General features: G+C 60.6%; 1 protein-coding gene across 3 annotated transcripts in view; it reads left to right on the top strand.

Annotated features, from left to right (window-relative positions):
• CXXC5 (CXXC finger protein 5) overlaps positions 1-23,247 on the top strand; it is a 29,019-nt gene extending 5,772 nt beyond the window's left edge. For all 3 annotated transcript variants that reach the window (XM_015293549.4, XM_015293550.4, XM_046900525.1), the window contains exons 2-3: positions 17,211-18,216; positions 22,223-23,247. In XM_015293549.4, coding sequence (XP_015149035.1) covers positions 17,431-18,216; positions 22,223-22,267 — 831 coding nt within the window. In that variant the 5' untranslated portion in view covers positions 17,211-17,430 and the 3' untranslated portion in view covers positions 22,268-23,247. The remainder of the gene's footprint in view (positions 1-17,210; positions 18,217-22,222) is intronic.
• Positions 23,248-24,437: the final 1,190 nt, after the last annotated feature.

Below are 24,437 nucleotides of genomic sequence, written 5' to 3'. Positions count from 1 at the left end.
GAGGTTTTGGGAACGGCCTCGCATCCCTCTGCCCGTGGGAGCTGCGGCCCCGGGACAGCTGCGGAGCCGGCCGGGGGGGGGCTGCCGTGGCGGGGGGGTGGGAGCCAACGCGAGGCGTCCACGCTGTAATGCGTCAGGACAGCCTGCAAATTCCAGCAAGGTGCCGGCTGCGGCCGAGCGCGTGCTGCTGTGCGAGCGGCAGGGCCGGGCTGCCACAGCGAGTTACGGCGTGGGGCACGATGGCCGGGGGGCGCCCACTGCTGCCTCCGTGGGGAAGGGCTCGGCCGGGAGGGCGGAGGGACTGCGCCCCAGGGCCGAGGACGGGGCCGCTGTGTGTGGGGAAACTGAGGCAGAGGGACCGGTGCCGCAGCTGCCGGCATCCAGGGGGGCGGCACGGCGAAGCCCCACCGACCCCCCCACCCCCAGCTCAGCTCCGGCCCCGTGGCTGGGTGGCACCTGGCTGCCGCCCGGCCCCAGAGCTCCCCTCCCGCTGCCTGCAGCACTGCGCCAGCGCGGCGCGCCGTGCCAGGCTGACGCCGTTTGGCTCGGGAGAAGCTGTGTGTTCGCACATGGACGCTTCCAAAGCGAGCAGCTGGGTATGCGTGCGGAGGAGGAAGGAAGGAAGGGGAAAGCCAGCCGTCAGGGCGTTTCTATTGATGAGTTTGTTTTATCACGTAGGTGTCGAAATACTTTGCAAAGAGAGCAACCGAGCAATGTTTGGGCCTGGCCTTTAGCAGAGGCGTGATGGAGGAAGGGGCTGAGCTGGGGCTGGGCTGGGCTGGGCTGAGCTGCCCCCTGGGCTGGGCGCTGCGGAGGAGGTGCAGGCAGGCTGCCCGCGGGGTCTCAGTTGGCCGCCGGCCTTCCCTCGGGTCCTCCCTTCCCACGAGGTGGGTTGTCATCCTTCCTCTCCGTGTCTGAGCTCCCAGGGGTCGGGATGAGAGCCGGAGGTTTGCCTCCATCCATCGATGTGTCCAGATCCGCCTAACGCTGCGTGCTTCCCTCCTTGCCACTGTCAGGTTTTGTTTCCTTAAATAAAGAGCCTTTAAAAGCGCTCATTAGCCATCTTAATGGGAAAAGAGGAGTCACCTTGAATGCGGCGTGGCGCTTTGGTGGGTGCGGGTGGGTGGGCGCAGGTTGTTGCGGTGGGTGCAGCTCGCTGCTCCCCTGCTCTATGCCCACACCTCCCCGGGGCGTGCAGCCCGGCCAGGATGGGCCCTTTTATTTGTGAAGGCGTGGGGGGATTAGTGGGAGGATTAGTAAATATGACCCCAGGTAAAGATTAAGACTGTAAAAAAAAAAAAAAAAAAAAAAGCTGTTTTTTTCCCTGTGCTGATGCACCGTGAAGATTAACGGGAAGGATTTGCAGCCGGCAGTCAGCGCGCTGTCGGAGGGGCGGTTGTGGCCGGAGGGGTGGGGGGGTAGGTGGGGCGGGGGGTGTGCGGCCTGGGGTGCCGGGAGCCCCAGGTGTGGGTGTGCTGGGGCTCCTGTGGGTGGAAGCATCTGGGCTGCTGTCCCCGTGCCGAGCGCCCGGTAATTGCAAGCAGCCGAATGCTGGCAGTACCTGACACTCGCTGTGAGGCTGCGGCTGCGGCAGCTAATCTGAAAGGACGTGAACTCGACAGGGAAGGCTGGAAAACACTTGGAGCAGCTGAGGAGGTGGGAGCAAATCGGCTCCCCCCCCCCCCCCGGCCGCAGCTCTCCCGTGCGTCAGACTCCCTGTGCCCCAAGTCTCATCCCGCAGATGGGCCTGGGGCTCCCCGCAGAGCTCCGGGGATTAGCTGGGACCTGGGATCTCAGCTGCGTGCTGAGTGTCTGTCAGATGAAGCCATGTCCCACCGTGCTGCAGGCATGCGTGCCTTACTGGGGGAGCTGTGAGGTGCTGGGAGTCTTTGGGAGTACAGCGGGGAATCAATTCTTGGGGGGGCTGGAGGGGTCCTCTGGTGCAGGATGGGAAGCGGGGATGGCTCCAAGCCATGCCCAGAGCAGCAAGAGGGCCAGGCGGTGTCCCTGGTGCATCCTCACCGTGCTCCGTTCTCCTCCCATCAGATGTTTGCTTTTCTGGCTCAAGGCTGAGGGGATTCCTCTCCTGGAGCTGGGACCCATCTCCCAGGTTTGTGGTGCGCTCTGGAAGGGAAGCAGAACTCTGCACATCCTGGCAGCCTTCACCCCTTCCTATGGGCTGTGCATCATGGCCCTGTTTTGCAGAAAACAGGAGGGTGCTCTGCAGCTGCCAGAACTCCTGTCCTCCAGGAGCTGGGGGGCAGACCCACTGTCCTACTGCTGCTGAGCCCCTCCTGTGCCAGGGGAGGTGGGATGTACGTGGGATGCATATGGTGGTGCGAGCCCCCTGCTAGGTGCAGGCCAGGCTCTGCAAGATGGTATTGGTCGCGCTGCACAGGGCTCAGAAACCCCATGTCTGTGTGTGTGTGCCTGGTTGGGTGCACCTTGCTGCTCCCTGAGGTGCAGAGATGCCCCTGGTGGGGGGGTGGGGGTCCATGGGCTTCCAGGGCCACTGCCTCCCACCAACGCCAACCAAGTGTGCCAGTGGTGCTCTTGGTGTATTTCTCGGTGCCAGCTCGTGGTGCTGCTGCTGCTGCTGCTGTCAGAGTGGGGAACGCAGGGTCCCCCCTTCCCCAGGGCTCAGGCTGTTCCCTGCCCGGGGCCGTTCTCCTGCCAGCTGGGAGCGGAACAGGCATTGCTGTAGTGAGTGGAAAGTTGGAGGGGTGAAGCGCGGCCATTTCCCCTCTGAGAGCCACCTCCTGCAGCCGTGTCATCGGGCTGGCACAGGGACTGCTCGCCAGTGTGTCATCAGGGACGAGTGTTCCTGGCTGGGTGGCAGCGGGGGGCACAGGCTCTATGCGAGTCACCTCTAATCCCGCAGGGCAGTGCTGTCCCAGGGCCCCATCTGCCACCCTGCTTCTCACGGCAGCTCGTGGGAGCGGAGCGGCTGAGCGCGCCCTGCTGCCCCCAGGGAGTGGGAGGGCAGGGGCAGGACTTTCTGGTGCCAGGGCTGCGGTGTGCCATCCCCGCCTGCTGGGGAGCTCCAGGGGTGTGTGCCCAGCTGTGGGCCTTCACTGTGCTGTGTCCCTGCAGGGTGTGGTGAGGGTGGGAGAGGAGGGGCGCTGGGGTGGGAGATGCTGGCACAGACCCCAGGGATGTTGTGCTCTGCCTGCGCGGAGACCTTGCTTGTGTCTGGTGTCCGGGTGGCACGGATCTGTTGTATTTGTGATGGGATCAGGCATCTCGTGCCCCAGTGCCAGCAGCCCTGCCTCTGCCTGTGCTGGAAATGCAGCGTGGCCAAGGCATGGGCAGGACGTGGGCAGCACCGGGACTCCCTGCCCTGCTCCTGGCACAGTGATGATGGGCTGCTGGGGCTTGCTGGGCTCCGGGGTTACTGTCCCTGTCCAGCTGCGCCCTGCTGTGCGTGGGCTGAGGAAGAAATGCCCCCAAGGACAGTAGGAGGAAGAGACTGCGATTTTATCAGCAAAAAATTTCACCCCTCTAAGCACAGCGTGATGATTTAAGCAAATCCCTCTGCCCCCCCCCACCCCCCATACTGTTTCAGGTGGGGTTTGGCTCAGTGTCCACGGGGTGGGGAGCTGCAGCGTCCCCCATCTTTGGTGCCTGGACACCTTCTGTGGGGAATGTGTTTCCCCAGGTTGGTGACTGGGCTCCTGGCTCACCCCACATCCCCACCGTGTCGGTGTGGGCACGGCAGCCATGGGGGCTTCGCCTGCACTGGAGCTGTGGGGCCGCGCGGCAGCCGGAGAGGTGGTATTTGGAACAAGGGCTGCGGCTCGTAGGAAATCACGTGGCACAGAGACCTGGGGCTTTACGGGAAGAGAGATTAGAGAGGCGAGGGGCAGCGCAGGGCTGCTTGGTGCTTGGGGCTGCCGCCCGCAGCACAGCTGGCTCTTGCCTCCCGCTCGCATGCAGCCCGGCCGGGGAGCTGTGGGGCGCCGTGGGGCGCGGGGAGGCGCGGGCAGGTGGGTGGCGGGCGCGCCGTCCCCAAAGCAGATGGTCCCTCCGAAGCGAGCTGCCCCTTCCGCATCGATTCCCTGCGCTGGATGGTTAACGATTGCTTTCCAGGGTTAATTAAACTCTCCCCGTCAGGGCTGCTGCGCCATGGGGGAGGAGCGTTCCCTACCTGCGCTGCTGCCTCCGACTGCGGCCCCGGGGAGGGACGAGGCCGTGGCTGCAGCCGGGATTTGCTTCCAGGCCGGCACTCGCCCTCGATATAAATCCAGCAGCGTGGCAGTTGTGTGGGGCGGATCTCGGCGGCAGCCGGCTCTTCTCTCTGGGGCATCTGAAGCACGGCGTTGTCAAGGTCAGCCCCGAGCCGAGCGCTAACCGGCTCACTGCAGCCTTGGATGCTGGAGAAGAGGCTGGCGGGCGTCTTCCCAACGTCTGTCGTTATGTTTTTGAGACCGGCCTGGTCCCTCCTCCAGCTGCCCTGTTCCTTTAGGTTTAGGCTGCAAGCACGTCTCTATTTCCAATTATTTTTAAAGCCGTCAAATATTTGGCAGCTGGACAGTCATTGTAGAGTAGCGTGTTTTGCAGAGCGGGTCACCAGCCATGCAATTGTTCGGAGTTTCTGATTCTTGCATATATAAATATGCCCTTTCATCAGGAGCTCTCAGTCGAAACTGCCATCTTTTGCCTCATTGTCAACATTGGCGAGGTTACGCATCGTTTGCTGACTCACAGCCTCCTGCTCTAATTACTCGGCTAAACTCCCTCTGCGGCGCGGGAAGCAGTCCGAGCCCCCCGCCTTCCCTCCATCCCTGCCCTGGTGACCAACCCCCACGTCCCTGCTCCCCATCCCTGCCCCAGAGCTCACCACCCCCCGGCCCATCCTTGCCCTCTGTACTGGCACGGGGAGGTGGTGGCCGTCCCCTGTACCCCCGTGGCAGTGCCTCTCAGAGCGCTGGGTGCAGCTGCCCGCACCGTGCTCCCCAGCTGCTGAGGACAACCTGTGCTGAGGACGTGGGGCTGCGGGGGGCTGGTGGCGGCTCATAACCCCGCTCAGGGTTGGGGTGGATGGCACGGTGAGCCTTGCTGAGAGAGGCCTGGCATCACCCGCCCCACTGATGCGGTGCCCGTCCCCAGGAGCCGCCCCACCGCTGCTGGCTGGGTGCTGCTGCAGTGCCAGGACCAGGCAGTGCTTTGTGCCGGGCGATGCTCCGGGACCCCGGGTCAGCAGGAGCCTCCTCTCCTCCCTCCGCGGCAGCACCAACTCAGACAAGCTGTGCACTAAACCTGTTAGCTTATCCTCTTTTATCCCAGTCTGATATGATCATCCGCACTGTAAGCTTTCATCCGGGCCCAGCGTGATTTCCAGCGTTGGAGTGATTTGAACAGACGCCGCAATTACTGCAGGCTTGGTCTCACCCCACTCCTCCGTGCAGCTCGGGCTGCTCTGCAGGGCCATGCAGGTGCCCAGGAGCGGAGCCACAGAAGGTGGCACAGCCTCTGGTGTCCATTACCGGCATTATTTCTTACACAGCCCCAGCCCGAGCTCACCGGTGTGCCCTGACACGGCCTGGCTGCTCGGGGCTCGTGCCTTCTTCCTCCCGAGGGCCCCCAGCCCTGCATGCCCCCATCCCGTGGAGCCTGGCACTCTCGTTATCTTCCCGTGTGCTCGGTGCTAATATTGTGGTGCAAACAATGCCCTTGCAAATCCCGCTTGCTAGCAGAGGTGAAACCTAGCCTGGTAATCCAGTGGTAGCGACCGTGCGCCAAGCCAGTAATGCAGCACTGCTGGCTTTGGAGGAGCAGATACCTTATTTATTTATATATATAAAAACATATATGTGTTTGCCCGGGCTTCTGTCTGTCACAGAATGGTACAACCACGCATCTTATCTTGTAAAGCCATATTTTGGCCCTTTTTTCAAAAGAAAGTGAATTTTAAGCACAGGAGACAGTGATGGTTTCTTTGGAGCTGTTACGATCTGCCATGTACAATAAATCCGTCTTAGTTTGTGGATTATTGGCCCAATAGACCGTAACAGCTCTGTCAGCCCCTCCTGGCATGCTGTGTCCAGTGAGCTCAGTGTTGTGTTGGTTCTCCTTTTTTTTCTAACTGAAATTTCCTCAGGATTTTTCCATGCCGTGCGCATGTATAGCAGCTGATAGGCAAATCGCAGGAGCTCCGCTGTGTGCCCAGGTTTTGCTGTTTATTTTTTTTTACATATATATTTCCCCTCTGAAAATACCCATGGGCACAGATCTCCACGAGGGAGTCCAAGTCCCTAAAATCTGTTAAAGCATAAAGGCAGAGCTGTCACTGCTGGAGAGCAGCAGGATGGCGCGGAGCTGCGCTGGAGGAGTGGGTCGGTGTTTTGGGGTCGCTCAGCAAGGCTTCCCGTAGAGCACCCCGACCCTGCCCAGGGTCACCAGAGCCAGGCGAGGGGATGGGGACAGCAGGGACAAGGCCAGCGCTGCTCGGGGCCGGAGCAGGAGCCCCGTCCCTGGGGATTAGTGCGGGGGCAGCTGGTGGGGGAGATGTCTGCCTTTGTCCTTGGGGCTGAGGGGCTGCTCAGGGCCAGGGCAGGGCTTGGGGTGGGCTGAGCGCTCGGGGCCGTTGGTGCTTGGTGGGCAGCACATGGCCACGCTGTGACTTGCCCCCAGTGGCGCCATTAAGGCCCGGCCCTGCGCTGGGGGAGCTGGGCAGCCGAGCAGCCCCATAAGCCCATTAAGAGCTCAGTGCGCCCTGCACCTCGGGGGGCTGCACTGGGGACTTGCACTGCTCTGCCAGAAACAGCCTGAGCCCGCAGCCCCACATCTCAGCACGGGGCTGCCTGCTGCACCGGGACCATTATCTGCCCTTCACCTGGATGTCAGATGTGTCAGCAATGAGTGAGGGAGGAAAGAAAGCAGGATGGGTCTTTGTGAAGGCTTGGAATGGAAAAGTGCCTTCTGCTATGCATGCCCAGCTTCCTTCACAGAGGTTCTCATAGTGAGCTCCTGTGTTGGTTAAGCAGAAGACCGGGAGAGTCACCATGGACGTTCCCTCCTGTGGGATGGAGGGGACTGTGGGCAGCGGGAGAGGGCATGTATGGGATCATCCCCTTCTCACGGCTGAGGGCAGGTGTTCTGCAGGGCCTTCTGCCCCGGGAAGCGGGCTGAGGACCCTTAGCCCATGGTGGGCAGAGCAGCGTGGCATGGCAGGCTGTGCTGGTGGCAAATAGGTCCAACTGTCATTATGTGTCAGGGAAGGGCGAGCAGACAGAAGCTCTCACACCCACACCTCACTGCTGCTGTAGCTGCGGCCCCCTGGAGCTTGGGGCCGGGAACACTTACCCTCGGGGTGTGGGTGGAAGCCCCACGGTGCTGCCTGGGCTCCCCTCCCAGCGGGGCCCCTTCTGTTTGAGCAGAGCCTCGCCGTCCTTGGGAGTGCGTTCTGGGCCGATCGTCCGTGCTGTTGGAGGCCTCATGGAGCTTTCGTGTTTACTTGTCTCAGCTGCCAGACATTGGCTCTGCCACGCCGCCCTCCTTCGGGTGAAGAGCTGCTCAGGGCTCAGTGCTTTCCCTCCGGAAGGGCACTCGCACTCTGTAATCATCTCCTCAAATCACAGCTCCTGTTCAATGAGCTAACTGTCTTGAGCTCCTTCCATCCCTCGCCATCTCTCCCTCGTGCTCATGGCGTGGGTCCGCAGCTCTCCTCAACCCTTGTCTGTTCTGCACCTGTGAGCAGCTCATCCCCTGCTCCACACCCACTTCATGCCCTCCATCCCACGCTCACCCAGCCCCATGCCTCATGCACACAGGCACGCTGTGCTGTGCCTTTGCTCCTTCTACCCTGCACTCGGGTGGCCACAGTTCCATCTCTGGGACCATCCCATCCCACCTGTGCTTTCTTGTTGAGGCAGTGTGTGTGAGATCCCAGTGCAAATCTATCTAACCCTAGCCCTAACTCAATCTGATCAAAGATGGGCACTGGGGTTCCTTGGTACAGCCTCTTGCTGTCGTTCCACTATATCCAGGAGCATTCTGGGACGTATTTTCCCAATGACTCTTCCCATCCTCTTGCCTAGGACTACTGTTTTTCCATCCTGTCCTGACAAGGTAGGAAGAAAGGAGAAACCGTTTGTCTTGGGTTCAGTAGGCATCAGGTACCAGGGGAGCTGGTGGACACCCCTGCAGCAGAAGGCTTGATGTGCAGTTCGTTCCACGCACTCCTCAGCAGTGCAAGCTGGTGGAGCGTGGTGTTCCCCCATCCCAGAGCACAGGGTGCTGATCGTGCAGGTGTACCTCTGGTCTGTGTGTGATTGTGGCCCTGGTGCTTGCAGTGTGGGGATAGAGGGAGGGGTGGATGGGTGGAGGAATGGGAGTCCTGAACAAGTCTCCCTCACCCCCACTGGTGTCATGGCTGTGATGTCTCCCCTTCTCCCACTGCTGTTCCCAGAGCCCAGCAGCAGGCAGGCAGGAGCTGGCTGCTCTCACTCACGCTGGGGGGTCTCAGTGCCATTGATTGCTCTTTGCAGTTGTGGTGAGAAAGCTTTGTGGCTGTGCTCCATGGGGAACAAGGAGCTGGGTGCGCTATGGTCTGCAGCAGGTATACCGGGAGGAGGCCCTTGGGCAACCTTACCTAGCTGTCATCTCCTTGCCGCTTCTCCTGTGATGCTCCAGCTCACCCACGGTGTCACATGCTGTACTGCCGTGCCTTCACTGACCCCAGGCTGACATTGTGACCGCTTTGGGGCTGTGCTGATGGCAGCAGGGACACAGCGGTGGTTTGGCTCAGGCTGGTGTCCTGAGGTCCCTACTTAGGCTCTCCAACCTGCATCAGCACTGGGGCACCCTGTGAGAGCACAGCTGGCACGGGAGCTGCCGAGCTCGAGCGACCGCCTGCTGCCCGACCGGGGTTTGATCTGTATTATTGTAGATTTAAAAAAATGTGATTGCTCTTTCCCAGTTCCTATGTTTCCTGAGAGCGGTCTAGTTTGTAGCTTATCTTCAGACAGCCTCAGGGGTATTCCCTGGGAGTTTGGGAGTTTAATCAGGCATTGCTGGGGCATGTGAACTCTGCGTATAGTGGCTGTTCCCATGGAGGGGAGAGCCTCTCGCAGATATTTAGGTTGGCGTGCCTGTGCTGGGGGCTGGGCCTGGCTGGGAATGCACGGCTCCTTTCCCGGGGAGGGGACAGGGAGCGCAGGGTGACAGCTGCTGGCCGGGGGTAGCTCATGGGCCAGGCATGGGGGCTTTGGGGGCTGCCCCCTGCAGCGGGGCTCACCGGAGGGGGCGGCCGCGCCGGCGTTATTGGGTGCCTGTGTGCCTCAGCCAGGCAGGCAGCACTCGTCCCCTCCAGCCCTGGCTCTGCCACCTGTGTCCTTTCTTCCCAGCTGCTGAGTTTGTGTCGGAGCATCCAGAGTGGGGTCTGCCGTTCCCCCCCAGCCCACCGCCCTCCTCCCACAGCTCCGTGCCCCCCCAGCCCTCACTTTGCTGCTCGTGTTGGTTCGGGTGGTTTTTAATTCCGCCGCTAAGGGCAGGCAATCAGGAGCTGTGTGGAAATGACCGATAGGCGAGATGTTGGGCTCTGCTTTGCTGGTGAAATCGAGGGCTTTTGTTGCTGGCTGTTTAGCAGGCAGTATTTCTTTTTAGGCTGGATATATTCCTGGCAAGAAAAATGATGGATGCTCTGTTTCGTTTCCAGTGGCAGTGTTTCAGATTCCTTGCTCCAGGGCAGAAGCTGAGCTAACTCCGATTCCGGAGCAGCTCTGGTACCTTGGCAGCTTAAAGGCCACGGGGTTGCTTGAATGACAAGTGGCACTGAGCGCAGGGAAGGCTCGGGAGAGTCGGTTTTGTGCAGCGTGCCCTCGATCTCTTGCAGGAAGCGGGGCGGGAGGAGTGAGAGCCCACTGAGCGGGGAGGGAGCCTTTCATTGTCTTAGTGCTTTGCAGGCAGAACGTGTGGCGTTGGAAAGCGAGCCCGACGCACAAAGGAGCGGAGCACTGTGCCTTCCCAGCGAGCGGGGCTGTGCTGCATGTCACTGCCGAGGCAGCTGGGTAGGTGCTGAGAAGCGCTGAGTCTTGGGGCACAGCTAATTCCTGTGTCCCGGGAGCTCCTGCGCTCCCCTGGCCCCCCTAAGCCCCGCTGTGCCTGGCTGGGGGTCGGGGCGCAGAGCCCGGAGGCTCAGGGCAGCTCCTGTTGAGCTGGGGCTGTGGATGCTGCGGCACAGAGCAGCGCTGTGCCCACCCCGCCCTGGCCATCAGCCTTCCTCTTCCTTCTCCTTCTTCTTCCTATTTTCCTTATGCAAGCATGGCCAAGTGAAACATGGTGCTGACCAAAAATAACAGCCACAAGCAGATCCAGACAATGGATAAGCCCCCAGTGAGGGCAAGGGCGACCCGAATCCTCCCAGAGGAAGACGGGATTATTCTGCGTCCTATTAGACATCTGTCAATAGCTGCCATTTGTGGACCCCGGCTGCTTCCCAACGGCGCAGCCGCCTTCCTGGTGCTACAGCGATTCCTTCAGCAGCCCATGTGTGCTGCACAGGGCTGCCTTTGGGTGATGGCACGTGTCACTGCTGTCAGCGCAGCAGCCCGGCCCTTGGGGGTGGTTTTGGTGTGGGCAGCTGAGATGCTCCCATGTCCCCTCATATGCCAGCATCCCCATCAGCCTGCTGAGGGTGACTGGCCGGTCCATGCCCTTGCAGCTCCCATCCTTTTGTGGCTCCTTTAGGCTGGATCCCTGCATTTGGGCAGTGGTGCAGATCTGGGGAGCAGGATGCAGGGTCCTGAGCATCCCTTGGTGTGTGCTATGCCCTCACGGGATTACAGGGCCTACTTGGTACTGGGGCTGCTTGGGGAGGTGGTGCTTGTGGGTCTGGGGCTTTTCACCAACAAATACTCCTGTGCTGCTGTGACTACAACTTTGTTCTTAATTAACTTCTAGAAGCTTTGCTGCTGCTGATCAGTCTCTCTGTGACCCGGTTATCAGTTATATGCCATGTTATTTATGCTTTAATCGGCCCATCTGTTAGCCACGGTGATTCACACGGCTCAGGGCTGCGGGGGTCTCCCTGGGCAGGGGTCCCTCTGCAGTGCTCAGTGCTCCTGCTGGGTGCCGGGGCCACACGGGGTGGCTTGGTGGGGGTCCCAGCAGCATTGCTGGCACACGGGAGGGCTGTGTGTCTGCCAAACCTCCGTTGGTTCGCTTGTGTCCCCTCCCACACGAAGGGTCCAAGTCCCTTCCTTTGAGACGCTCTGCCAGTTCTGCTTGGTCTGTCTGTGCACAGTGCTTGGGTAGCAGTGCCTGCTGTGGTGCCATACTCTTGCCCCGGGGTTCTGCAGCCACGGGCTCGATGTCTTCTGTTCGCTGGGATGTGCCAGTGCCCAGCGGGCAGCAAATCTCCCTAGTGCCCTTCCTGTGGGGTCGGTCAGCCCAGCCCCTGAGTGCTGGAGCCCCAGTGTGCCGTCGGTCACCTCCCTTGGCAGCCTGATGGGGCTGTGCTGGAGGTTTCCCTCCAGGAGGGCCTGGGGGCTTTGCAGGGGAAGGTGGTTCTGCTGGGCTGGGACCACGTCTCCAGGGTGTGCCGTGTCTCCTGTCCCTGCAGGGTGGTTGCTGGCTGGCTGGGGTACACAGCACCTCATGGCATTATCTGGGACTCGGTGGGTTTATGAGCTGCTCTTCAGCACCGGCTCAGAGCCATGCCTCCTCCTGTGGCCGCGGGTGGGGGACGGCGCTGAGGAGTGGGCGAGCATGGAAGCGCTCCCCAGCAGAGCCGTGCCATGGCGCGTGAATGTCAGATGCTGCTTGGCTGCGAGATCGGCTCTTGCAAACACAGATCTGTTCAATCCCATTTGGAGGGAGGTGGGGGAGGCGGGGGGGGCCTTCCCGAGTCTCAATCTGGTAGGTTTTAGTTACAGTCGTTTTCGGATTTGGGCAGTGAACGGCACAGCTTTGGCACGGGGGGATGGATGAGCCGTGTGGAGAGCGTGCCGGGGGAGGTGATGCTGCCAGCCCCCGCTGTCCCCAGGCTGCGGGGCCGGCCGTGGCCACGCTCGCCTTCACTGCATCCCCGGGCAGCAGCTGCGCGAGCAGAGGAGGGGGAGGAGTCGCCCGGAGTTGTCCACAGGGCAAATGGAGCCCTGAAACACTCGGATGGACGTTTCAAATCGCGTTATCTCCATAACCGCCCTGCTCTGGCCCTTCCAAGTGGCAGCGGAGATAAGTGGATTTCGAGGGAGCGCCTGGTCGTCTGACATTTAAGGCTCCGTAATCCATAACTACCGCCCCTCAAAGGCAGGACGGAGCCACGCTCCCCAGCCAGGCAGCATGGGGCAGCCCCAGGGGTCCCTGTGGCAGTGGCCGCGTTGGGCAGGTTGGGTCCTGGATCACTGCGGGGAGGAGACAGAGCTGCTGCTGGCACCACAAGGATGGGGCTCCTGTTACCGGCTTGGAGGTGCTGGTGGCGTAGTTGTCTGCTTGGTGCAACAGTCAAAGGCTCATTGGAAAGCTTTGCTCTTGGTCTGAGTGCATCTGTGCAAGGCAGGAGCCAGCGGGGAGACGGCACTGCCTTCTGCACACGGAGCCGGACACGTGCACGGAGGCGGCGTGATCCCAGCACCCATCCCTGGCCGGGCAGACTGCGTATGAACCACGAGCTGCTCCTGGGAGGCACCATGGATGGAGAGCGGCTGTCTGCGAGGAGGAGGCTGGTGGAAGCCACTCTGTGCGCCATGATGCTGTACCATCTGCTTTCAGGGCTAATTCCAGATGCTGGATTTAATCTTCCATAGCTTTTTTAATTCGGGAGTTGGCTTCTTAGCGTCCCCCCGTGCCACCTTGGAAGCGGAGCGGCTGCCGCAGACGGCCCTGTAAGGATGTTCTGGAGATGAACCACCGCTGTGGAAGCGCTCATCTGGCAACCTATCACAGCTCTGGCCACATCACCTGCACCTACAGCACCGCCCAAAACCACGCCAAGCCTCTGCGTCCTCTCCTGGTGCCTTGGGAAACTGAAGTGGGTGGTGGTGACTTGGTGCATCCGTGAGCAGAGCTTCTGGCTGGACCAGTTTTTGGGAGGATGGATGGGAAGAGCAGAGCCTGTGGTCTGTTGGGTTGACAGAGATGACTTGCAAACAAAGAGGCAAAGGATGCCCTTGTCTTTACCTGGTGGTACCTGTGCCTGTTACTGGGTACCGTTAGAAACCCCCCGGATGGATGTCCTGCAGGGACGTTCAGCCCCGTGCCTTGACTTCTCCCCTCATCCCTTGGTTCCCTTTGGTTTCCCCACATGCCCGTAGGTGGCAGTGCCATGGTCTCCATCCCTGTGCCCAGCTCTTCCCTGCAGCTGGGGACTCGGTGGGTCCCGTGCCTCCAGGCCAGACCAGTGTCAACGTGGGCCCTGGTTAGGGCTGGCCACAGCGCAGCGGGGTCCGCCTGTCCGCCTGCGTCTGTCTGTCCAGCTGTCTGTCCGCCGGTCCCGGCGCGTCGCTGGGAGGCGGGGGCTGTGCCGGGCGGCTGGCCGTGCCTCCACGGCTTGGGGAGGGGCGAGGGGGAGGAAGCGGGGACAAAAACCCTGCGGTGGACACAATTAGAGCCACGTAGTGCCTCCTTTTTAGAGGCTGAAAAGACGCTGGTTTCCCTTCCGTCGTCCGTCTGCTCCACCTCTGCCGGCCAGACAATGGCGGGCCTCGGTGCCCACCAAGCAGCACACAATGGGGAGGGAGCCGCGCTCCGGAATTTAAAGAGCTGAACTTTTAATTTTTGTCCCTTTGTCTCTCGAGCCTGGGAGCACCTCGGCTTCGGCTTTTCTTCTTTTTTTCTCTCTTTACGTTCGTGTCTGTGCATGGCTGAACGAACAGTGGCTCTTACGGGAGCAGATTGATTTATTTAAAATTAAAGGAAAGCAGAAGTTATTTTTAAAGACAAGAGTTTTTACATCTGAGGGAGCTGATTGCTTTCCAGTAATGCTAGGCAGCAGACAGTGAAATAGTGCAGGGGGCTGGAAATCGCCGTCCGTCATTTGCACCAAGCCTCTCTCAGATAAATGCTTCCTGCAACCCGGGGCCGCAGTGCCCAGTGCCCACAGTTCTGCTTCTGAGCCTTGGAGCTGGAGCACTCCCAGCACAGGGCCGGGGTGGAGGCAGTGGGTGCCGGGTCTGCAGAGTTTGGGTTCTTTGGGTTGAAGCCCACGGGAGGCAGAGGCGGTGGCAGGGGCTGCCGCTCCCAGGAGGGCGGCGCTGGTGTCGGGGCAGCTCCTGTCAGGTTCGAGGCTGCCCTGTGCAGAGCTGTCCGGGCCCCGCAGGCCGTGCTGGGGGCTGGGGGCCCTCCCGCCCTTGGTGGGTCCCCTTGAGCCCTGGCACGCCTCCAGCCTAAGCCGCGCGGCGCAGACCTGGGCGCGCGGGCGCATCACATGCTGCTTAATGCCGCGCTGCAGCTAAGCACCTTCTGACAGGGACCCAGCTGACGCCGCCCGGCGCCTTCCCCAGGGGATGGGGGCCGGGAAGGGGGCCGGGGCCGGGGGGTCCGCTCTGCCTTTCCTGGGGTCAGCCATAAAGACGGGATTAAGATAATTAATTCCTTCCCCCCCCCCCCCCCCCCGTCCTCCAGCAATTAGCGACGTGGGGCCGGGGCAGCGCGGCCGTGCTGCGGGGCGCGGGGCGATGCCGGGGGGCTCTGCCCGTGGGCACCCCGGGGCGAGGGCAGCGCCAGGCGGGCGCAGATGGCGGGAGCTGGCGGTGCAGCCGCGGGACAATGGCGGGATTGTGCGGTGCAGGGCTGAGCTCCAGCAGCTGGGTGCTGCGCGGGCCGGCGGTGCTGCAGCGCGGAGGGGATGTGGCGCTGGGCTCCGGTGGGGTGGGATCTGCTTCATGTGGTCAGGTGGGAGCGGGGAGTGGGTTCCCGCTGCGGGCAGCTGCAGAGGGCCGGCCGTTGCAGCCAACAGCAGGGGAAGATGTGCCCTTGGAAATAACTGATGGAGATGGAGACCGCAGCGCGCTGTTGCGCAGGGACAAGCATGAAGGCACAGGGCTGCCAGGAGTGCGGCCGGGGGGAGGCAGGCCCAGGGGCATTGCGACAGTGACCTGCTCCAGCTGGGAGACAGCCTGCAGCCCTGCCTGCTGTGCTGCCCACGGCCTGCTGTCCTTGGCGTGGGGCTGGGGCCTGCAGTGTGTGGGGCGAGGGATGCTCCTGCTGTCCTGCAGCACAGCTCGGCAGCGAGGCCGGTGGCACGTGGTGGAGGTTTAAGGGCGGGAGCTCAGCACAGAGCCCCAGAAGGTGTCTGAGCGATATCGGCGGCGGCTCAGGCTCCACCAGATTACACAGGGTGGGAGCGTGAGCTTGGCAGGCCAGTAAATCCGGGGCTGATCAGCGCCGTGCTCGCGGCTGCAGATCCCTGCCGGGCAGCCAGGACTGGCCGTGTGCACACAGAGCTGGGGACGGGAGCGCTGCTCCATTGCACAGCAGTGGGCACGTTGCCACCAGCCCGGGGGTGTTCAGGGGGCAGTGGGCCGGAGGCGGTGTGGGGCCCTGTGTGTGCACTCCTTGTGCAGAGTGCCAGCATTTCGCACTGCTGTGAGGGGGGCTGTAGACCCCCAGCCCGTCGTCCCGCTCTGTGCACGTGGTGCCTGCTTTGCCGCAGGCCGAGGCCCACTGGGCCCTGCTCAGCAGGCCCACAGCCCTGTCTCCTCTGCTCGGTGCCAGGGCCGGGCAGTGCTGGGCTGCAGGGTGAGCGGGGCCACTGCTGCGAGGGGCGGAAGAGGAGAAGGGCCGCAGGAAAGGCGGTCGCAGGCGGGCGTGAGATAATGCCGCCGGGCTGCTTTATCTCACATCCTCCCGTTAGATGCTTTTCCTGCCGCGGTCCCCTCCTGGCCCCAGCACCGGCAGCTTTTGTCATTGAGGTGTGACCCATCCCAGCGCCGCAGGAGCCGGCCAGGGCCTGCTGCTGCCCGGCACCCCACGGCCTCGCCGCCCACCGGCTGCCCGGCCGGGCTGTGCCGCGGTGCTGCCCACGTGGCTGCCGGCCGGGAAGGGCAGGCTGTCCTGCGCCGCAGCCCTGCCTCCCTCCCACGTGAATCGGAGAGCTGCGGGCTGGAACCCGAGTCCTGCATCGATCCGCGCTGCATCTTAAATCCCACAGCAGCTGAAGCAAGCGGTTTTAGTGCGAGGGTGGGGGTGTTTTTCTCCGCAGGCGAGCTGTCTCCTGCGTCGGGGTGAGATGGGCTGTCTTCCTGTTCCAGTAATGTGATGTTTGGCACAGGCACCTCGCCCCCGTCTGCATCCAACGGCTCTGCTGCTGGGCTTGTCCGTAGGCAGCGCCCTGGGCTGTGGCACAGTGCAGGCAGTGCCAGGCTGTGCCGAGGGGCGTGGGGTCCCGCAGAGCTCTGTGTGTGGGGCTGCTGCAGGGGGGGCTGCAGGAACATTGCCTACCTGCGCCTGGCCCTCCCCAGGGTGGTGGGACCGGCGAGGGGCCCCCTCCAGCACTGTCCTCCCCCAGCTGCTGCTGGGGTGGGGACGTGGGTTCCTGCTCCGCTAAGCCCTGGAGCTTTTCTCTAAAGCCTGATTACTCTGGCAGTGCCTGTGCGTGCGTGCATGCGTGCGTGCTCGGGAGGGGAGGAGGAGGAATTTCACAACAAGTGTTGGCGGCCACGCCGGGGCCCAGCTGCCCCTGACCCCCCCAGCGCTGCGGCACTGCTGGGGATCTGTGCCGAGGGGGCTCTCTCGTCACCTCCCTGCAGTGATGTGTGGGCAGGGGACGTGGGGCATGGCACCGCTGGGTGGGCAGGAGGTGCGTGCTGCAGCTCGCCTCCCTTCCCCTGCTTGGTGCCGGTGTGAGCGCTGCCCTGGAGACGAGGGCCCAGGGAGATGGTGAGCAGAGCCATGGACAGAGAGCCACACGCCAGCTCCATCCCGCATCGGGCACCAGCCCTGCAGGTCTGCGTGTTGCTGGAGCAGAGCAGGACGGGAGCCCTGTGACTGCTGTGGGGCTCTGGGCCCTGGGGGAGGAGAGGCAGCGCTGGGAGCCCCTCAGCAGAGCGGTGACATTGCTGCCGGGCTAGGGCTCCCTTTGTGCCCCCTGATCTCTGCCCGGATGGCGACCCTTTTAGAGAGCAGCGGAACGGATCTCCACCGAGGTCCGTTCCCTGGAGTTTCTTTGTTCGTGGCGCTGAGAGTTTCATTGCAGGGGGAGGAAGAGCTGCTTTGAAAAGCCCGTTTGCTCTTGCCAGTACTAACTCTCTTTTATTTTCTACTTCCAGAGCCGTATGTTTTGTATCAGAGCCGCGGAGTATGTCTCTGCACTGAAACTGTGCTGAAGACCTTTGCGGCCAAGCCTGGAGGACCCGCCCCGTTGATGAGCGCTCCCGTGTGAGCTTTGTCCGGTGGCCGCTGTGTCGGTGCTGCCAGAAGGGCTCCGGGGGCTTCTGGGCTTTGGGGTGCTTTTTTTTGGTTTGGCTTTGTTGTTCCGCTCCGTGCACCATGTCGAATTCGGGCTCCCATCAAGACACTGGGAACAAGCCAGAGACGGAAAAAAATAACCAAGATGACTCTCATCCCCCCGTCAGCTCCGAGAGGAGGAACAAAAGTGGAATAATAAGTGAACCTTTGAACAAAAGTCTTAAGAAGTCCCGTCCGCTCTCCCACTATTCCACCTTTGGTAGCAGCAGCTCGGTAAGCGAACATTCAGAGAAAGGCAACCCCTTAACTAATGGCAACGAAGCAACTGTGGATAAAAGTAATTCTACCTCAAAGCACAAAAACATCTCTAGTATGCTGAGCAAATTAGACAGGGTGGCAGAAATCTCCTCAGAAGGACAGAATGCCCTACAACAGTTTGCTCAGTCGACAGAAATGCTCAAAAGAGTGGTACAGGAGCATATTCCTCTAGCAAGCGACCACGGGACTGGTATCTCTGATATGGAGGCAGTCTCAGCTGCAGAGACAATGAACAGCCCCTCTGATTTTCCTTACCTGGGGGCTTTTCCCATCAACCCAGGCCTTTTCATTATGACCCCTGCTGGCGTGTTTCTGGCAGAGAGCGCGCTCCATATGGCTGGCTTGGCAGAGTATCCAATGCAGAATGAATTGGCATCTGCCATCAATTCGGGGAAAAAGAAACGGAAAAGATGTGGCATGTGCCCGCCCTGCCGAAGACGGATAAACTGCGAGCAGTGCAGCAGTTGTAGGAATCGCAAAACTGGCCACCAGATTTGCAAATTCCGAAAATGTGAAGAACTCAAAAAGAAGCCTTCTGCAGCACTGGAGGTAACCGGCCCCTGTCAGGCACCCTAACCCTTCCTCGGGCAGCTCTCCTGGGTTCGGATCTTGCCCTAGATAATAAAACGCCTGGTACTTCCTACTTTTTTTTCTTTTCCATTAACAGTTCTCACCACAAACTGTGTACGTTGCCCAGTGCCCCTGTCCCTGCCCCCTCGATGTGCTGGGTGAGGGCTGGGGACGCCCGGTGCCGGGGGCCCTTTGTCAGCATTCGAGCAGCATTGAGTTGCAGTGCTGCTGCTCCCACTCCAGGCAGCAGCTCCTGAGCTGGTGGATGGGTCAGAGGGTGGCAGGGGTGGCTTTATGGACAGACCTGCAGGCGGTAGGGCTGTGAAGCCGTGTTTGCGGGGTGCCTGGAGCCCGGTCCTTTAGCTCACAACTTTGTTCCATGCGGTAGCAGGGAGCCCTGTGTTTGGGTGGGGAGTGGCTGCAGGGCACATTCAGCATGCAGGGCTGTGCCTGTGCTGGGGCAGCCCTACTTTGAGCATCCTGTGGGGCTCGCTGAGGTGCCTCCTGGAGTACATGTGTTCCCAGGGGCGCTTGGATGGCTGCTGCAGTGCGGGATGCAGCTCTGCTCTGGATGTTGTGCTGAGAATCCCCTTGATTCCCTGCAAGTGCTGCACCCATGCTCTGCAGGATGATGCTTTGTGGCCGCGGGGACTGTACCATCACAGCAGTGCTGGTCCTGGAGCTGCTGACCCACCCACTGGGCTGGGGGCTGCCTTGCTGTAAGCCAGGGAAGGCACATTGCTGGCGTGCGGACTGCAGGAATGGGAGGGTAGGCTGGGTCATGGGATGGGCTGGAATTTGCCCTGGGCCACACACGCCTGGCAGGCACATGGTCCTCTGAGCGAGTGTGATGTGGGTGAGGGCTTGGAGCGCTGGGGAGCGGCTGTGCTGTGCCAAGGCCCCTCTGCAGATCCCCCATGTACCGTGTGTGATTTTTGTGGTGGCCCATCCAGCCGTCTGCTGTGCTTCCCTGTCCTCCCGCTGCTGCTGGTGGAGGCCAGAAGTCACCCTGACATCGGCTGGATCGTGCGTCCTGGCACGAGGGCACAGCCTGTGCTCTGCTCTTCCCAAAGAGATAACCCACTGTTTCCTTAACCACATCCCACGTTTTCAATTAGCATCAGCTCTGAATGAATCGTGAAGGGGAAAAAAAAATCTATTTGGGCGGTGGGGATGAGGAGAGGGGGACTGTGTCTTTCAAAAACCGCTGTATTGCTAAATTATATTCTTGTTCTAATTTGCTGAGTCAGTGATCTGGAAAAAGGGAGAAAGGAAAAAAAAAGTTCATCTCTTCGGAAGAGTCCTAAAGCGGGTCAATAGAATCAGAGCTCGCATCAGCCAGAGGAGCTGCTCCCTTCTCCCAGCGTGGTGCTGGTTTGGGGACAATAAATAGTACAGGGAGCCCATGAAACACTCACCCCCTTGAATTGTTTTCTCATTCCACATCTGGCTGAGATTGGAGCTGCTTAGATAGGGCTTTTAGTTTGATAGCGCTGGGGCCTAGAGAGGATGCTCCTATCCTTCTTGGGTGCAGGGCTGTTGAGGCTGAGGAGGTTGGGTGATGCTGGGCCGTCTGATTTTTGGAGCAGGTGCGCCTGCAGCAGCCATGGTCAAGATATCAGCCTGTGCCACACGTTCCCCTTGGTAGGGCTGAATGAGATTGCAGCCCTGCGCAGCTGGGATGGCGGCATTGGGACCCTGGCTGGTGCCCCAGCATCACCTGTTCATTAAGTCTCAGCCCACATCGCTAGCGTTGATAGTGCGCTGCCCTGGGCCAGCCTGAGGGCAGCCATGGGAGCCGCCGTCCCTGCCTGCCCCGCAGCCCTGTGGAGCTGGCAGTGGGCAGCGCCGTGGGCTGCGGTTCCCGGCAGGCTGCTGGCACATGGCAGTGCTGGTGTCAGGCGGGGAAATTCATAGGGCTTTAGTGAGGTGTCGTCCCACCGTGGGGGCTGTGCCAGAGCTGAGTGGCAGAAGAGCAGCCCGCAGTGACCCTGCCAGGCCGTTCCGTCTGCCAGCCGCACGTGTGGGCAGCAGCGTCCTCAGAGAGCCCGGACAGGGGCTGCAGCTGTGATTAAACATTGATCTAAAATCAAGCAGTAAAAAAAATAGAATTAAACCTTTATGGCGGCATAAAAATCAGGCTAAGTCCCTATCCCGCCGTTAAGCTTTATCTGCACATCTAAAGAGCCTGAATAACCGGTCGCTGCTGGTGTCCTGGTGGAGAGGCTGCTGGATGAGGCGGTAGGGCAGGCGAGGCGGGTCGAGGGCTTGCAGTGGGCGGCAGCACGACTCGGCACCCACCGGGCTCCTCTGGGCCCTGCCAGCCCCCGGCAGTGTGCTGCAGCCCTGGATAAGTAGCCCTGGGCTTTTCTGCTGAGCTGTAGGGCACATGGAGGCCACAGACAGTGGGGATTTTACTCAACAGAGCTGTCCTCCATCTGGAAGAGCCTTGGTGAGGTGACCATGGTGCTCCTGCTAATGCTGGTGTGATGGCTGTTGTCACATTGCAGGGATGGGGGAAGGTCTGCTGTTGGGCATCTGCACTAGAGCCGTTTGTCCGTCTCCCTTTGGTAATGGAGAGCTGTCTCAGACACCTCCCAGGCCTGTTAGAAGTTCCCTCTCCTCTTCCTCCTGCGTGAGGGGTATCTGAAGAGCTGGCCCTTGCCTGTCAGTCCATCGCTGTGTGCCCCGTGGCTCAGAAGCACTTGTGTTCCTCAGACACTTGGTTGCAGTTAGCAGGGACCGCTGCTCATCCCGGAGAGCAGGGCTGGGTGCAGGGCTGTACCAGTGCAGGGTGCCGTGGCCCTGTGATGGTGCCATGCTCCCCATCGTGACACCACTGTGATGCGTGGGCCTGGGGGGCTCCCCAGCACCCGTCTCCCTCTGGTGCGGCAGCACGTGGGCTCAGCCGTTCTGCAGGTGGTGTCAGAGAACCCACTGGTTCCTCACTGCTCCTCGTGGCCAGGCAGGGTTTAGCTGGGCTGGGACAGGGGATGTCCTCACCAAGCCGTGGGACAATGCTGGGACTGCTGCCACTGCTATCTCGTGCTTGTTTGGGTGTGGAGAAATGGAAGGAGGGGGCTTCTGTGGGTGCCCTCAGCTCTGGCCTGCTGTCCATCTGAGGCACGTCCCCTTGGTGGCCGTGTGGCCCTGTGTGTTGGCTGGCAGTGCGTGGCCTCACAGCCCTCCCATGGGCACCCAATGCTCCAGCACTGTCCCACGCCCTCCTCCCTGAGGGTCACAGAGCTTCACAGGGCTGTTGCCCCACAGAGCTTCCCCCCCTTCCCTGGATGTGGCTCCAGGTGGCACTGCTTGGGGCGGCCCTCATCCCCTGCCAACACCCAGCACGATGGAGACGGGTGGTGCTGGGGCTGCTCTGTGGGATGGTGGGTGGTCACCGAGGCTGCTGGGAGCACCTGCATCCCTGGGACAGTTCAGTGTTCCCAGCAGCTCCTGGGCCCAACTGCCAGCAGGGCCTCAGCTCATCCCGGCCTCCTGCGTGGGTGCTGTGTCCCTCCTGCCGTCCATCTGTCCGATGCAGCACAGGGGCAGGCTGCGGGGACGTGTGGGGACAGGACAGGCCGTGCCCTCCTGGCCACTGTGCTCACTATGGCTGAGGGGAAGCCGGGGGTTGTGCCATTGTGCCTGCATGGCATGGGGAACAGTTCGGGAGGGCTTTTCCAGGCCTGCCCTGCAGCGGGAAGGCTCAGGCACCGGCAGTGGGCAGCGGGGCTCTGCACGCAGTGGCTGCACGGAGGCCTCACTGCGGCCCTGCGTTCCTTTGGCCGGGAGCCCCACACTGAGCCTGCCGGGGGCTGAGCTGTGGGACGGGGCAGGGCTGGGTGCCCATTGCCTGCCCCAACAGCTGCAGCCCCAGATCCCAGCCCCACAGCCCCGCAGCCCCACAGCCCTGCAGGGATCGGAGCTGCCCACCTAACGCCTTGTCCCTCTGTCCTGTCCCCCCCCCTTCTCTCTTCCTTTCCAGAAGGTGATGCTTCCTACAGGAGCTGCGTTCAGATGGTTTCAGTAGGAACGGGAATCCCAAAGCTCTGTCATCCAAGTGCAATGTCACTGCTTGCTTGTGTTGTCTCAGGCAAGGGATTTTGGCTGAAATGAATGGATGCACCTGTGTCTCTTTAGAACCAAAAATATTTTCTCGCAAATTTCATTCCTGTTTTTATAATTTTTTTTTTTTTTGCGTTTGTTTAACATCTTCGAGTCCTAGTCAGACATTTAACTGCTTTTCAAATAAAATAATGAAAAGGAAAAAACAATGGATCTGTAAAGTACCAAGACTTAATAGACAGAGTATGGACAATCAGTTTCTTTCTGTGTTTTGGTGTTGATGTTGTTTATGTGTGAAAGATGCAGTACTTGTGTAGGGAATGTAAATTTACAGTAACCTTTTAAAATCTAGTTACTAATAAGCACTACTGTAATTTAGCACAGTTGTTTAATTGCACCCTCATTTATACTTTTTATTTGATTCTTTCCCGTCATACAATAGAGTGGATAGTTTCTAGAATGCCTCGACTTCATGTTTATAAATGAGAATATGTTTAAAGCGATGTAGTTCCCCTCTCCTCGCCATTCACCTGCGCACGTTTAACCAGCAAGAGGTTTGGAATAAAGGATGGAAGGAGACAATTGCTGCACAAATGGCGGTCTTCGGAAAAAAAGGAGAATTTAAAAAAGGAAAAAAAAAAAAAAAAGGAAAAAAATGGTCATTGTTAGTTTATTAATGTAGAACAAGAAATGCCGCGTACAGGAAACCTCCTCATGGCAATGGTTTACTCCTGGAAGCAATTTTTGTAAACTTACTGAAGTTAAAATCAAAATAAAAACAATATTGCAGGACCTGTGCTGAAGCAGTTACGAAAAGTGATATTTCTCTTCTGTTCAAATCCCCGTCTCCAGCTCTCTACATCATTAAATTGAAATGCTGTTTGTAATGTTTTAGCGATCCAGGCTGTTTTTGTGAATAAAATGAATGCATGTTTTGTGTCATTATTCACAGCTCTGTTATTTCTCCCCATCCCTATCCCTGTGTGCCACCTGCCCGGGGTGCGGGCAGCAGCGTTGCAGCAGGGTGCCCTGCTGGGTGTGCTGGGACACCGCTGGGCGAGGGTGGGCATGGGGCTGCTGGCACCAGTGGGGCTGGTTCCCTGCTCCTGGCAGTGTGGGGTGGCCGGGGGGGGAACCTCGCTGTGTGTGCAGCCTGACCTGGTGGAGCTTTGCCATGGCGTGCGTGCAGTTTGTTTGTGTAAAACAATACGATTTGTGTGCCACAGATAACTGTGCTGCGACCCTGCTGCTGGGACAAGCATCAACCATCAGGCAGCAACAGCAGCTCCTCCAGGTGAGTGAGGTGGGTCGCTGGGCAGCAGATGCCCGGTGTCCGGGATGGCTCCTGCAGTGCCTGCTCAGTGGGATGGGGTATGCTGTGCTGTGCCAGGCTGGGGGCTGCACTGCACTCCCCATCACACCGGAGCTGGAGGATGGGGGGGTGCCGGGTGGGTTGCAGCACACAGAGCGTCACCCTGGCTGGGAAGGGGATGCAGCCAAGCTTTGTCCTGGCTCCAGCATCTGCTGGCCAGATGTGTGCCCCGGGCAGCAGGGCAGTGGGGCAGCGTGCATACGTGGGCTCCGTCCTGCGGGCAGGGACCCCACAACCAGGGCAGAGGGCAGCGCCTGGGGGTGCAGGGGGAGCTCCCCAGGCTCCATCAACTCTCGCCCCAGCTGCCCCCATGCCTGACTGCTCTCTACACGCAGGACAAAGCCTTCTCCAGCAAGGAAAACAGGTTTGGGAGAAACAAAGGACCAGAGAGCGTGGAGGCCATGCCACTGCGGAGCGCCCAGGGAGGGCCGAGCGGTGCCGGTGTTGGGGCGGCAGGGGCTGCAGACTGGCCCCGGGCTGACCCACACCCCCCCGCCCAGCGCGGGCTTTGGGGCAGGATGCAGGAAGCACAGAACAAAATGTGCCTCAGCTGAGCCGGATGGCGGGCCGGCCGCGAGCAGCACCGGCCAGGCGTGACCTCCCGCCGGCTGTGCCTGCCCGGCAGTGCTGGGGCCCAGGGTGGCAGCTCCCGGCTCTGCCCCGGCCCTGGTTGGCCGCTGGTGAGGTTGTCATGGGAAGGGGTCCGGTTCCCATCTCTGCCCCAGCTTTTCCCAAATAGCTGTGCATTTTGCACATCTGGGCT

Source organism: Gallus gallus, chromosome 13 (genome assembly GCF_016699485.2).
Source record: "Gallus gallus isolate bGalGal1 chromosome 13, bGalGal1.mat.broiler.GRCg7b, whole genome shotgun sequence".
In the NCBI taxonomy this organism is placed as follows: domain Eukaryota; kingdom Metazoa; phylum Chordata; class Aves; order Galliformes; family Phasianidae; genus Gallus; species Gallus gallus.
The sequence above is the reverse complement of the archived record's forward strand: the minus strand, read 5'-3'. Positions and strand labels throughout refer to the sequence as shown.